This window comes from Sylvia atricapilla, chromosome Z (genome assembly GCF_009819655.1).
Source record: "Sylvia atricapilla isolate bSylAtr1 chromosome Z, bSylAtr1.pri, whole genome shotgun sequence".
Lineage (NCBI taxonomy): Eukaryota > Metazoa > Chordata > Aves > Passeriformes > Sylviidae > Sylvia > Sylvia atricapilla.
The window spans coordinates 72,543,972-72,556,934 of NC_089174.1; the positions used below are offsets into that span (position 1 = coordinate 72,543,972).

The 12,963-nt window shown below is 38.9% G+C and overlaps 1 protein-coding gene across 2 annotated transcripts in view; it reads left to right on the forward strand.

Moving 5' to 3' along the window:
• GHR (growth hormone receptor) overlaps positions 1–12,963 on the forward strand; it is a 114,861-nt gene that overhangs the window by 52,757 nt on the left and 49,141 nt on the right. For both annotated transcript variants that reach the window (XM_066339786.1, XM_066339787.1), the window contains one exon: positions 1,294–1,373. In XM_066339786.1, coding sequence (XP_066195883.1) covers positions 1,304–1,373 — 70 coding nt within the window. In that variant the 5' untranslated portion in view covers positions 1,294–1,303. The remainder of the gene's footprint in view (positions 1–1,293; positions 1,374–12,963) is intronic.

Sequence of the window (12,963 nt, forward strand, 5' to 3'; positions counted from 1 at the left end):
GTCTGTGCAGGTCTGGCTTAGGTTCTGCTAGTCCAGAGCAGTTTGAGTAAATGCCACTTATACTGAGCCTGAAACCTGAGAATTATTGAGCAGTTTAAGGAGCATGTGAGAATATACCTTCTGATTTTCGAGTTCTGTACTGAACAGCGTGGTTGAGAAATCTGGAGTTAGTAATCATTTTGGTTTTTTGAATCATTCTGTTCTCTTAGTATAAGAAAATGGAGGAAGTTACCTTTTAAATTCAGCATTACTATAGCTTTACATTCTCTGCATTCTTGTGTTTTAAACTAATTCACACTTCAATAACTGTACTAAGAAACTGACTATTTTTTGAAAACCCAGATTTGATAGCATGAATTGTTACTTGATAACAGCTACTTAGAGATTGTTGCTCATTTGTTGGCTTGGTTGTTTATACACTTGGGATTTAATCTCCTGTTAGATAAAGAAAGGAGATCTCTAAACTAAAACATTCCAGTGTAGAATCAAAGTCTGTCAAACCAATTTGCAGTCAGATGTGGAAATGGAGATGTTCTCTCTCTGCTGCCTCTCTAAACAAGGTGTCTGTTTATTGTGCCAATTTGGTGTCACAGAACAAGAAATGCTGCCTGATTTGTTTCAACATCCATGCTTATTTTAGCTTGTGTGTTGTAGCTTTAGTTTTGAAGGTCTCCATGGCCATAAATGGTCAGGTCATAATCCATGGTGTGGATGCTTTTCCCATACTTCCTATGGACACCTGATGTTTTTTTTGGGAGCAAGGTATCGTTCTGTGCAGAAGTCTGCACTGTCTGCAAGTCCAGCATGGAGCAGCTGCTGCCCTTCACTGTTGTTACCAGATTATGGCTGGTGATTATGGCAGGAGCAAAGACTGTGCAGTGGGGTTTTATGATGTGTGGCACAAGTGAATTAAGAAACACAAGGGGTATGCTTTTTTGGTGAAGTTGTAAATGCTTGCTGGTTTATGCTAGGATTGTAAGTGTTTACATTCTTGGAGGTTTTAAAGTAATTTGCAGATGCAGTGTATCAATTGACAATACTTGATTTTTCCTCCCTCTGTATTTAATGGACTAGAGACACATAAGCTACTTCTCTTGTAAATACAGTATTTACTATCTGTTCTAGACTGCAAGATGATTTATTATTTTATGAGGCAATGAAAAATAAACTAAATGTAATTCTGGTGTAAATCCAATCAAAGATTCAATAAAACTAGATAATAGCTTAAATGTCGTATCATATTAGTAGTATTTGCTTGTAAAGAAACTGTCTTACTGTCTTTTGTTATTACAGAGTTAGAAGTATGGATCTTCGGCATCTGTTGTTTACTTTAGCATTGATCTGTGCAAATGACTCACTTTCTGCAAGTGATGGTAAGTTTTATGATGCCTTTCCATGCCTTTGTGTGTGTGAATACATATATATGCCTTTATATAAACAGTATTTTTATATTGAATTTTTGATGACTCTGCAACTTTCTTTATTGCAGTAACCCAGGTACCTAAAGTGGAAAATGCATCAGTTAATATTTTTGTAAATATTGTGGATGAGGTTGGGAAATGTTGCAGAATGAAGATGAATTTCATAGACAGTTTTTGATGTGTAAGCAAGATGTATCAACGCTGGTGTTACACATCTTGATTTTATTTGCATGAGTATTGAAGTTATGAAAGAATTGTATGGAGTTCATTTTTTTTTAATGTGAGATAGTGTTCTTTTCCTAAATAGATCTTTTAGTATATTCGTATTTTAAGTTTAATATATTCATATCTTAAGTATAGGACTGTTTGGACCTACAGAGTAAGCCTTTAAAGACCATCTGCTTTGAATCTCAGGCCGATATGAACACGTTTCATAAGAAATAAACTTAGTAATTCGTGGGTAGAGATTATGGGATATTAAAAGAACGTGTACCCTCAACCAGCCAGTTGGGACTGGTGTTTAACTTATTAAACAAAACTCATGAACTCCAGTGGGACTTGCATGTTGTGTCAGATTGATCTGCTTATGCTTGTTGTGATCTAATTATGTAAAGAAGTGCAGCTCAACCTGGTCGGCTCCATGCTGTTCTGGTCTTCAGAACAGAGAGCAGTAACTGTTTTCCATAATAACTAATTTTCTGCAGACGTGTCCCTGCTTCTCCCAAAGCTACAGAGCAGCTGCAGCTCTGTAAACAGGTGCCCCTCCTGACTTCCTGATCAAAATCTGTGTTAACAGAGCAAGTCAGAAAGGGCAGTTTGTCAAGAAATTATGTTAAAAGTGGGATGAAAACAGCTTCTGCAGCAAACTCTAGATAATCTGAAGTGATACAGTTTTCAATAAAAGCTTCTGATATCTCTCAATTTTTTTTTAGGTCCATACTTTAGTTTTACTGAGTGCAAATTATACATCTATAGACTTGAAAGCCATGTTTCATCAGCTTTTCTAGTGCTAGTTTTAGAATATGGTAGTAAGCCAAAAGGCTGTGATGTAGTTGCCTGTAGTCACAACTGGCTTACATTTTAAAAGTATAACCATAGCTCTTTGTCCTAATACAGTTCTGTATTTTCTTGGAGTTGCTTACTTTGAATTTCTAGGTATCTTGTATAGGAGAGGCATACGGGGTGTTACTTTGATGTTAATGGAGACATTAAGCTGAAATAAGAAATAATTAAACTCAGGTGATCAATTCTCAGACTATTCTTCTATAAAGTTCTTCATTCTGTTTATTAACAAACAGGTTTGGATAGAGAAAACACAGGTTTCTGTTTATTTATTTCAATGTGTGTGGCTCAAATGTTTGTCCTCTGTGTTATCAGAAAGAGAACCTATAACACTGCTAGTTAAGGCTATTTCTTTAGTATTTACTAAATATATACATGTACCAGCTTCTATTCACTGCACCACAGAATGGCCAGTAGAACAAAAATAATGTGTCCTGACTTGATCCTTTCCCCCCCCATGTCTGCATTTTACAGTAGACTCATTCAACAGTCCAAAATAATCCCCAGGGCAATCTACTGGACCAACTGATTTCTCTCTTGAGTTTTAAGAGCATATGAGCATATGATCCTTGGCCAATGAGCTGTGGTCCAGATGTCCTAACTGCAGTAAAAAAACTGTTATAAATAAAACTTGACCACAGCATCATCTTTGTGTGACTTTGTCTATGCTGATGAAATAGTAGCTTCCGTGAGATTACCTTCAGAATGAAAAAAAATAAAAGTATTTTGGTTGTTTCTGTGCTTAAATACAAGACACTACTTAATATTTATGTCCTGATTTGTTGTACTATTAATTATTGTGGGTGTGAAGGGAATCACTTTGTTTAGTGATTTCTATTACTAAATTGCTTCTAATTCTTTGACACATTGATTCTGAGTTGGGCGCATGCTCAGTTGAGAATGTCAGAGAAGAAAGTATAAACTGAACAGGGGTATTTGAGATAACAGCATGGAAGAATATCCATTTGCTGTTCTTTGGTGATTTAGGACAGAATATTAGACAAGGTCTCTTTATTATATGTTTAGGGGATTTTTTTCCCTCCCATGTGAATGTGCTCATATGTACAGAAGTTCTCAAGAGGATCCAGCCCCACTCAGGTCATGAATCCTAACAATCTTACAGTGCTCTGCCCAGTAAAGTCCTTCTGAGACGTTTGTATAAACTTAATTAAATGTGCTTTATGCTTGTACCATATATGATATGTTGCCTAGGACAGGATCTATGGTGTCATGGCTCCCTAAAAATTCCATGTCAGTAGTTCTATTTCTTCTGGCAGCAGAAGAAATAGAAATTACATATGCTTGGTAGTCTTGTACCAAAGCCCAGTACTGAACAAGGGTAATATAGACTTGTACATGTGATGCTTTTATGTCTTGAAAATAAACAAAGCTTAACTTCAGGCCTACAAGAGAGTGCTTGGAGCTGGCTTTGTGCCATGGGATCAGATCCACCCTAGACAGACTGAAATCCCATACAGGTTTCCTTCTGGCAGAATCAAGGGTGTAAGGCCAGCAGTTGGCCAGGCAACTGCACAACATTTGAGGCCAGATATTGGACATTTACTCACCTATTTGCTGTCTCCAGGCTGGTATCCAGTTCTTCTGGAGGCTTTCTGTTGATTTAGCTCATTTTTCATTCTCTCATCTTGCAAAGAACCTGGCTTCCAGCTCCCTAAACTGAGACTGCAGCTAGCATGGAGTGAGAGGAGTGCCCACTGTCTCTGAGAGGGTGATGGTTGAAGTGACCAAGCATGTCCACTGCCCCCAGTCTTTGGCTGTAATTCAGGGCTGGAGCAGGTCTGGGATTTGCAGGCTTTTCACCAAGGTTGCTGACCCACGTGCTGTCCATGCCCTTGAGCTGCTGATGTGCAATGAGAAGGGCAGAACGGAGGCAGTGGCAGAAAGAAAGTAAAGGTCGTAATCACAGGAAGGTAATTTCTAATAGGTGCAGAATTACTATAGGTAAATGGAGTTTGTGCCTTCAGGATGGGAAAGCACAAGGGCCATTTTCACAGCTAATGAAGACTTTTTGTCAGCAGGATTAGGCTTCTAGGTTGCTTTGAAGATGGGAAATTGTGTGATTTTGACATTTTAGTTTAATTTAGTTAATTAGGTACATAAACAAGAAGAGTACTGCCTCATAAGCAGATGTGCATCTGTACAGTATCAATTACAATTCAGAAATAAATATAAAAGCTTATATTTGCATACAAAACCACAGGTTTTATTTGAGATTTTACATTAATGTAACTGTGGTGGCTCAAAACCATATCTAGAATTCACCAAAGGTATTTTGGTTTACTATACCTGCTGACATCAGAAGCAGCTGAGGGGAGTTGCTCCAGACATAGACTGAAATATGTTTAGGAAGCAAAATGAAAGTTGTGGTATTGCTTGCGTTTTCCTTCTCTACAACTGTTGTGTGTAAGTCAAATAAGGACATAGAGAAATAAAATAAAACAATACATACGCTCTAGCAGTTCCAAAATTAATTTCTTCCCAGTGAAAATGTGGGAAATTTTTACCATATTTTTATGCTAGATCAAAGTTAATTTCAGATGATTACAGTTACGTTAATTCATCCTCTGAAACAGGTGTCTGAGATAGCTACAGATGTTTAGGCAACTGGATTTTGCCCTATGTGGCATAAAGGGAGCTACATTTAGATGTTCTATTTTGAACTGAGCCTCATCTTTGCCCCTGCCTTGTTTCAATGTACATAATTCTGCTTGTGAACTTCTGGGTAGTTTCATAGCTGCTCAGCCACACACTATAGGTTTTCTGCTACTGCCAAGGTGAGGGATATTCTCACTGGATTGACAGGAAAGCACTTTAGGTCTTGATGTCACCATGAAGTTTAGTAGCAGAGACATGTTGTCTAAAGACATTGGTGACACATGAAGGAATTATTAGAATTAGAAGAAGCAGAAAGGTGCCTTTGAGTGGCAGCACATTCTCTTCTAGGACAGGGAAATTTGTCCATCAGTTCATGTAGTCAGGAGGTACCTGGCCTGAACCATTCAGAAAAATGGTATTGTCTGTAAACATGTTTCATGGTTCAGGTGAACTCAAATTTTATAGATGCAGTCAGTGACAAACCATTTCTCAGGTATTTGGGGTTTTTTAATAGCTTCTTTCATAATCATGAAGACTAGACATATTTTCATATGTTATAATCCTAATCTTGTTAGGAGAAGGGACAAAAGGACAGAATCTTCCTTAGCGCTTGAGCTGCAAACATTATGCCTTCTCTTGGTAAATAGTAGTGCCATAATACAGTTGGTAGTCATTCATTTGTAGTGGTCATTTTCTCTTCTTAATGCTTTTAGTTTCGTTCATCTTTGCTACAGCCTTTCTCTGTTTTGCCTGTTTCCACAATTAAATGCAGCTAGATGGGAACACAAGCCCAGGCAGAGGTGGCAGTAAAATCTGAGAAGCTGAAAGCCATGATCATTCTGGTGCTTCCTAGTGTACGTGGATGGGGACAGAACTGTTGAGAAGGCAAGTTTAAAACTTCCACCTGAAAACCTTTAGTATAGTTGAAAACCATTAGAAAGCCTTTAGTATAGTTGCCCTATTTGCCTATTTTATAGTGCTTCTGAGCAAGAAATGTGTTCCATTATGTAGAAGAAATTGCTACAGACACATTCCAAGAGCCAGAATGAGAAACCTTGGCACAGAGAAGCATAAGTTATACCACTGTGATCTGGCTAAGCCATTTCGGCTGAAGAGAAGATTCATTTTGGCAGAGAGAAAAATAGTATTTCCATCATCACTTTCCATTGGGATTAAGGATGGCTTTGATGACTAGCAGAAAAATCTGAGGGAAGGCCAAAGAAGTGCACTTCTGAGCTACTTTTACCGCTCTTGCTTCCTACCCAGTAGTATATATTTCAGGTAAACCATTTGTCTGGGCCTGTGTGACAGTATCTTATGGAGCAGAAAGGATTTCACTTTGCCTGTCTGTTTTGAACAGAAAATGATTTGGGATTTCTGAATGTGGAAAACACATGCTGAAAATTAATTGCAGACAGGGCTATATTTTATAAGAAAACTCAGAAAATAAAAAAAGCATTTAAGCTATTTGAAGCCTGAAATTTTACCCCTAAATATCTCTGTTTAGGCTTGTATCTGAGTAGATCCAGTGGTTTAAATGGTAACCTGGGATGCGGAAACTTGTCTCCTTTGTCCTGTCCCTGAAACCACATCTGTGACTCCAGCATTTACTGAAGATTTTCAGTCCTTTGAATATCTTCACCCACAAGCCTGACAAAAACACTACATGAACAATCAGCTTCAATCAGACACCCTGTAAAATAACGTACATGCCAAAGTTTCCGCATCCACTTATCTCTGTAATCCTTAGTATTCCTGCTATTGTGTGTATTTCCTTCATTGCCCTTTTGTTGCTATCATATTTTCTTCTCTGTTAAACACAGACTTGCTAATTTGCTGTCCTCTGATTGCTGTTTTGAGGCAACTCAAAAGAATTAGCAACTTATCAGGTTAGAGCCTGGTGTAGTCAGAAGAAGAGGTCAGTCTTTCTCCCTCCCAGTGGCAAAGCTGGTGGACCCAGCAGGTCTTGGCTCTCCCAAGCAGACTTACAGACTGCAGCCTAGCCACCAACACACACACTGGTCCTCCTATGAACCAGAGCTGCTTCTCCTCTACTGGGACAGAGCTGCTGGGAACCAGAGCCACTGAGTGATGGTGGCCACTTGTGGCTTGCTTTCAGAGGAGTGAGGCCAGTTTGAAACACGAATTTTTGCCCACACATGCGAAGTCTTGTGTATTTATGGAGGAAGATCAGATGATGGAAATTATGCAGAACCTTGTTCAGCAGTTTGTTACCACTATCTAAGAAGCTAACAAGTGAGAAAATTCCTAGTTACAGTCTTTACTTTAACTCCGCTTCGTATTTTAAATGTAATTGTGTATTTAATTTGAATTAGAGGAACAGTGTGTACTGCACTAGGCAAATAATGCAGTTAATAAACTAACTCTGCACCAGGGGAAGGAAAAGTAGCTCTAGCAAATAAACACTGGTCTGTATTAAAAAGTGGACTACATGAGTTATAATGAATTGTTCCATGTAAAGTACACATAGAGAGAATTTCTTTTAATACTATCTGTCTCTAATGGAAAAAAGAACCTCCAGTTGCTGCATATTCATAGTATGTAATTAAATGCTCATGAAAAGGGGTGATTTTTTCATTAATTTAAACCATGATGCAGTTATTGTGCAGTAACTTGCACTGCCTAATTTGAAACACAAGAGATTTTTACAAATGGCAGACTCTGCAATGTTACACATTCCCTTTCCATGCTGTGACAGTGGGGATTGTACTGGAAACTGAGTAAAAGTGTGGCTGGAATTTGGAGGGTTGTAAATGAGCACACCTAGTTTCTATCACTATAAATGGGGGAGTATTGTGTGCACCTCAGCAATATTTTTGCACAACTGGGTGTTCTCCTCAACCATTCAAGGGATCAGAAGTGAACAAGAAACATTCTGGAGCAGGAGTTCACAAGATGCCATTCTTGAGTCACACGGCGTGACTCTGAAAGCTTTGCACTGGCCACCACGCGCAGGTTCAGGGTTGCAGCAGAACTTTAGGCACAGTTAAGTACTTTTGGAGCTGAAGCCACCATCTGAAGTGTGCCTTGAGGAATTTTGGGTCAGTTGGGCTCCAGAGACTCCTCTGTTTCCAACCCTGGCAGCTGCCCCAGACATCCTTGTTGCATTCTGGCACACTAAACTGCACTAAACACACCTGGGAGGTGATTATCAACTTCTGACGATGGAAAAGGGAATGAGATACCATTGGGGAGCTTGGCTGTGGTGTGACCCTCCACAACAAGTTTCTGGCTAGGCTCCTGTTGGAGAATAAAAGTACCTGGCATAATCTGTTTCCCTTCTGTACCACTGGAGAGGTGCCCAGAATGAGCTATGGAAGAATGATGCAGTAGGGGGAGAGGCAGAGCTGCAAACTATGAGTAGGATTCTCCAGCTTCTGAACCTGGAACAAGTCCTGCTACTTAACAAGATGGAGGTTTCTCTGCTTAGCTTACTATTTTTGCCTTTTTAGAAGCATAATCAAGTAGTAACAGCAATGGAGAGTTATCTTCAGAACATCTAAGAGACTGTCGCTCTGCTATGCATTTTGAATTCTTCCCACATAATGCAGCAAAGATTTTCTTTCTTAGAAGGTTTTTTTTTTACAGATAATTAATTGTCTTCTACTAAGTCATTTGGTGAAAAGGGGTGTTGAACAGCCATAACATGGGCTGATACAGTTGGTGGACTTGTCTAAAGAGCCATGTAAATGCCAGTGCCAGTCCTATGTTTCGTTCTAATTGAGTTGGTCAGGGAAATGGACAGTTGTTCACTCCCTGCCATGTAGATTTTTTGAGAGCCCCTGATACAGCGCAGTGAGCAAAGATTTCTTTAAAAAAAAGCCAAGATAAAATGGAAGGACTTGTATGGGACAAAGAATTATTCGAAAGAGGGGAAAGAAGGAACAGGACAACAATTGATTGTTCGCGCCAATCAATTATAGCATACGTACACTTGCTTTGAACAATGTTCATTTGTATGTTTTTCTATTAACAATGCACAATACCCTTCTTAAGCTTAAAACCTTCTGCTGTCTTCACAGGCATATATTTTCTGCAGTGTTAAGATTTTATTCAAGCCAAACCTATAAACTCAGCCTTTGTTTCCCATGTCTTTGTTTGCTATACTACTCTATCTTTTCTAGTTTCAAACTTTTTGGGTTACAGCAGATTCTGAGTTCCCAGCTTTTTCTGTTTGAGGCCTGTTTTTCCAGCTCCTAAAACTCCTTTTTCCTTTTAATGTTTCCCACAGCAGTGCAGTTGTGCAGGGCACCAGGGAAATGGCAGGGCAGGGTGCGAGCAGGGGCTGCTGGAGCCCCGCGGCCGTGGCCGCAAACACTCCGCACGGCGCTGCGGAATGGTGGCTTGGGGGCTGCCCAGGAAAACACCACAGATTCACCCAGACTGAGAAGCCTGTCTACTGTGGGCTATCCCAAACTGTACCCTGAGCACAGTGAGAGAAACATGCAGAAAGGAAGTATGTTCAGTTTGTATTTGGTGTGGGATTTTGTTTATTACTCCCCTAGAAAAGTATAGTCTTGGCTTTAGGGCTGACACAGAAACTTCAGAAGCAAATTTGAAAACTGACTTGGATCAAGAATTTACCCTTGAATCCCTATCTGCTAGAACAGAGCCCTCCTCTGTTTTTCACTTTGTAAAGACAACAAGACCAATTAGGTGCCTTGCAGGCAGACACCACGTGCATCATGTTGCTTTCAAAATACACTTTGTGTTTGCTGCCTATGCCTTCTGTATAACAGGAAAAACGGGTAGATTTTAGTAAATAGTAAACCTTCAACAAAAAACTTGTACAAGTAAAATAATGTCATTATGCCCTTTGAATTTGTGTCTGGTCTCCTCTTCGCTGAAACTGAACAAAGAATAATGTGATAATTTATTTTAACAGGAAAAAAGCAAGTGTTAAGGAAGCAAATGTAGGTAATAACTATAAATGTTAACATGATCTATTTATTATTTGCTGTTAATGATCAAGTAGTTAATAATCAATGTAATTACTTTAGTAAAAGTGCTTAATATCAACTGTAGTTACTGCTGTATAGGTTTTAATCAAACCATCTGTTTTAATCCTTGTATATATGCTGGGTTGATCTTTGCTTGCAGTGAAGTGTTTTTCTGGAAGTTAAAAGTAATTATTAAAGGAATAGAAATTATTAGTGGTTCATGGTTTGGCTAGGAAAAGAAATGCCTTTTTAAGTTCTTGGTGTCTGTTTTAGAGACCTCCTGCACCAGAAATGCATGAGGGTGGAGTATAACACAGAGTATTTAGTGTCATAGGCTATGTGATATTTGGGCTTCATCCCAGTGAGATGTCTGAAAGTGTAAGTCTGATTATTCTCCACCACTTAATTAAGCCTGTTTATTTCACAGGGCAAAGGAAATAGGAATAGTTTATTAAAAAGGAGGTATAAAACCCTGGAGAAAAATGTCAGAAATGCTGGTGTGTGTACATAAACAAGATAATTTACTTTCTAGTGAGCTGTGTCATTCTCCAGTGTATTCTTCAGTGGATTTGTAGAGGATGTTTGGTCTTGCTAACTTGTTGAGTTAGCTTTGACTGTACCTGTCCTGTCTAAAATTTTCCTGTTACCCAAGTATATCTCCACCTGGCTCCAGAGCTCAGCCTTCATGCTGTGAAAATCTGTTAAGCCACTTTGCAGTAAAAAGAGAAACATCTAGGGCAGCTCCACAAGTAGTGAAATAGATGTGAGATCAATAATTTATTATCTTTTCTTTCTGATTTCATAGCTATTGCACAATAGGAAGCTGTAGAAGTTTATCAGAAAAACCCAAGATATCTTCTTGTACTCTTGTCACATGCCTTTCAACCCACCTAGGGACCTTCAGAACTCAATTAAAGTCCTGGCTGGATCATGCCATACTTTACAGATGTAGAGGGCAAGACTTTGCTCTTGAAAGGAAGCACTGGGAGCTTTTTAGGCTATCCAGCTGTCACAGCTAGCTCTGTTTAACTTCCCATTCTTGGCCAACCCGGTTATGTAGAGTTAAATCCTTGTCTACAAAAATACTTATAATAATAAATATTGCAAGAACTTTCCTGACAGAGGCTTCAAAAGTTAAGACAAGTAACAGAGACAAAGCTCTCAGAATGTCATGTGGTGGCCCAAAACATGCAGATGATATTATGTACTGTTCCAAGTACGTGAACACTGTTCATAGTTTAAAGTAGATTTTTCTCTGGTTTGTCCGTTTTTTTCCTCCCTGAGTAAGAAACATTTGTTTTTTTACCAGGAGGAACATGCGTTACAGAATCTGGCACATTTGCATGTGGTACAGGCTTGTGAATGTTTTGTTGAGATAAGTGAGTGACAGCTTCCAGTTGGTGTTCTGCAGGAGGTGAGGGTTTCTTTCCAGAAGTCCTGACCATCTCGAAATAACTATATTCTCCTTGCAGAGCTCCCAATCTGACATGTTATCTTATCCCCTCAGTACAGCAGTGCTGATATTCTACTACACCAGTTTTTCTAGCTAATTGTCTCAAGTAGCAGTTTTGGTTACAGGAAGGACTGAAAGGATTACATCTATCAGAGTTAGCGTTTGGTCTGTGTTGTCCAGCATTATAACAGAAGACTTGATTGTAAATTGTTGTTAAATGCTGTTTTCCAATTGTAAGAGCATGTTACCACTGGAATTCAACGTATATTTTGTTCCAATTTTTTGAGCCAGAAAGAGCATTTTTTCCTTAATAGAATAAGGCTGTGTTTTCTTCTGTGTAAGGGAATTGTCAACAGTTAAGGCCTTGCTATTTAATTTCATTGTACCCCCTGGAAATTTCTCCAGAAACATGAGTTATGATCATGTCAGTGCTTTTCACTTCATGAGTTTCACATCTCAGCAACTTGCAAAGATGTGTGAAATAAAATTAACAGTTCTAGTAATCCCAAGATACCTATATATAAGTACTGGATTTCTAGAAGCAGCATTGTTTTTCCCAAGGTCATAGTTATCCCTAAAGGAAACAGAGTATTAGCCTTAGTATGTGGCTCTTAACCCTGTTTAAGAACACAAGTGGGAATTGATTAAAATAGTATATGGCTTACACTGGTAAGAGTCCTTGATCTAAAAAGAAGTGGCCTCTATATGTTGTTCTAATTGCTGTGGAAGTCCCATCATGCATTCAATTGCAGTTTGTGAAAAGCTGTTATAGTCTTCCAATAAATTACTTTTAGAAAAGCCCTGAACCCATCATATTGTTACTGGACGTAAAGCTGCCGTGACTTGTATATGTGGGGAATCTTAGAGCATTTCCTGGTTATTAATGCACTGTAGCATTTCAATGCAGCATGTTAGAAAGACATGATTTTTTTGCAAAAATGCATTAATATGGATCTTCCTTCCTTTTAATCAGAGCAAGTCTTAGGTATTAAACAAGGAATAAAATTTGTTCCATATTTAAGACGGCTATAGGATAGATATGTCCCTAGAGGTTCAGGCTGTCCTGGGTTCATTTCAGTGCCAAGGCAGAAATGAGATGGGGGGTTAGTTGGGGTTTTTTTTATTATTCATGTGGATGGTTCTCACCTGATTGGTGTGAAATTACTTTTTTTTTTTTTTTTCTTGGAGGGAAACATTTACCTGAATTGTCACTGACAGACATACCTGTCACTGGTCTCAGCTGAAAGGCAAAGAGGTGGCAATAATCTGAGCTCTTAATATAAGGCTGAGGCATGCTGGCAGAAATGAGTGAGCTTCCTAGAGGGCTGTCCTAAAGAGGGCAAAGTGCCTGTGACTCCAGGAAGAGCAGTAGTTTTAGAGTAATGACACTGGTCTGAAACAAGCTTTCAGCATCTGGCTGTACCATAGAAATTCCTCTGTGTCCATGGAA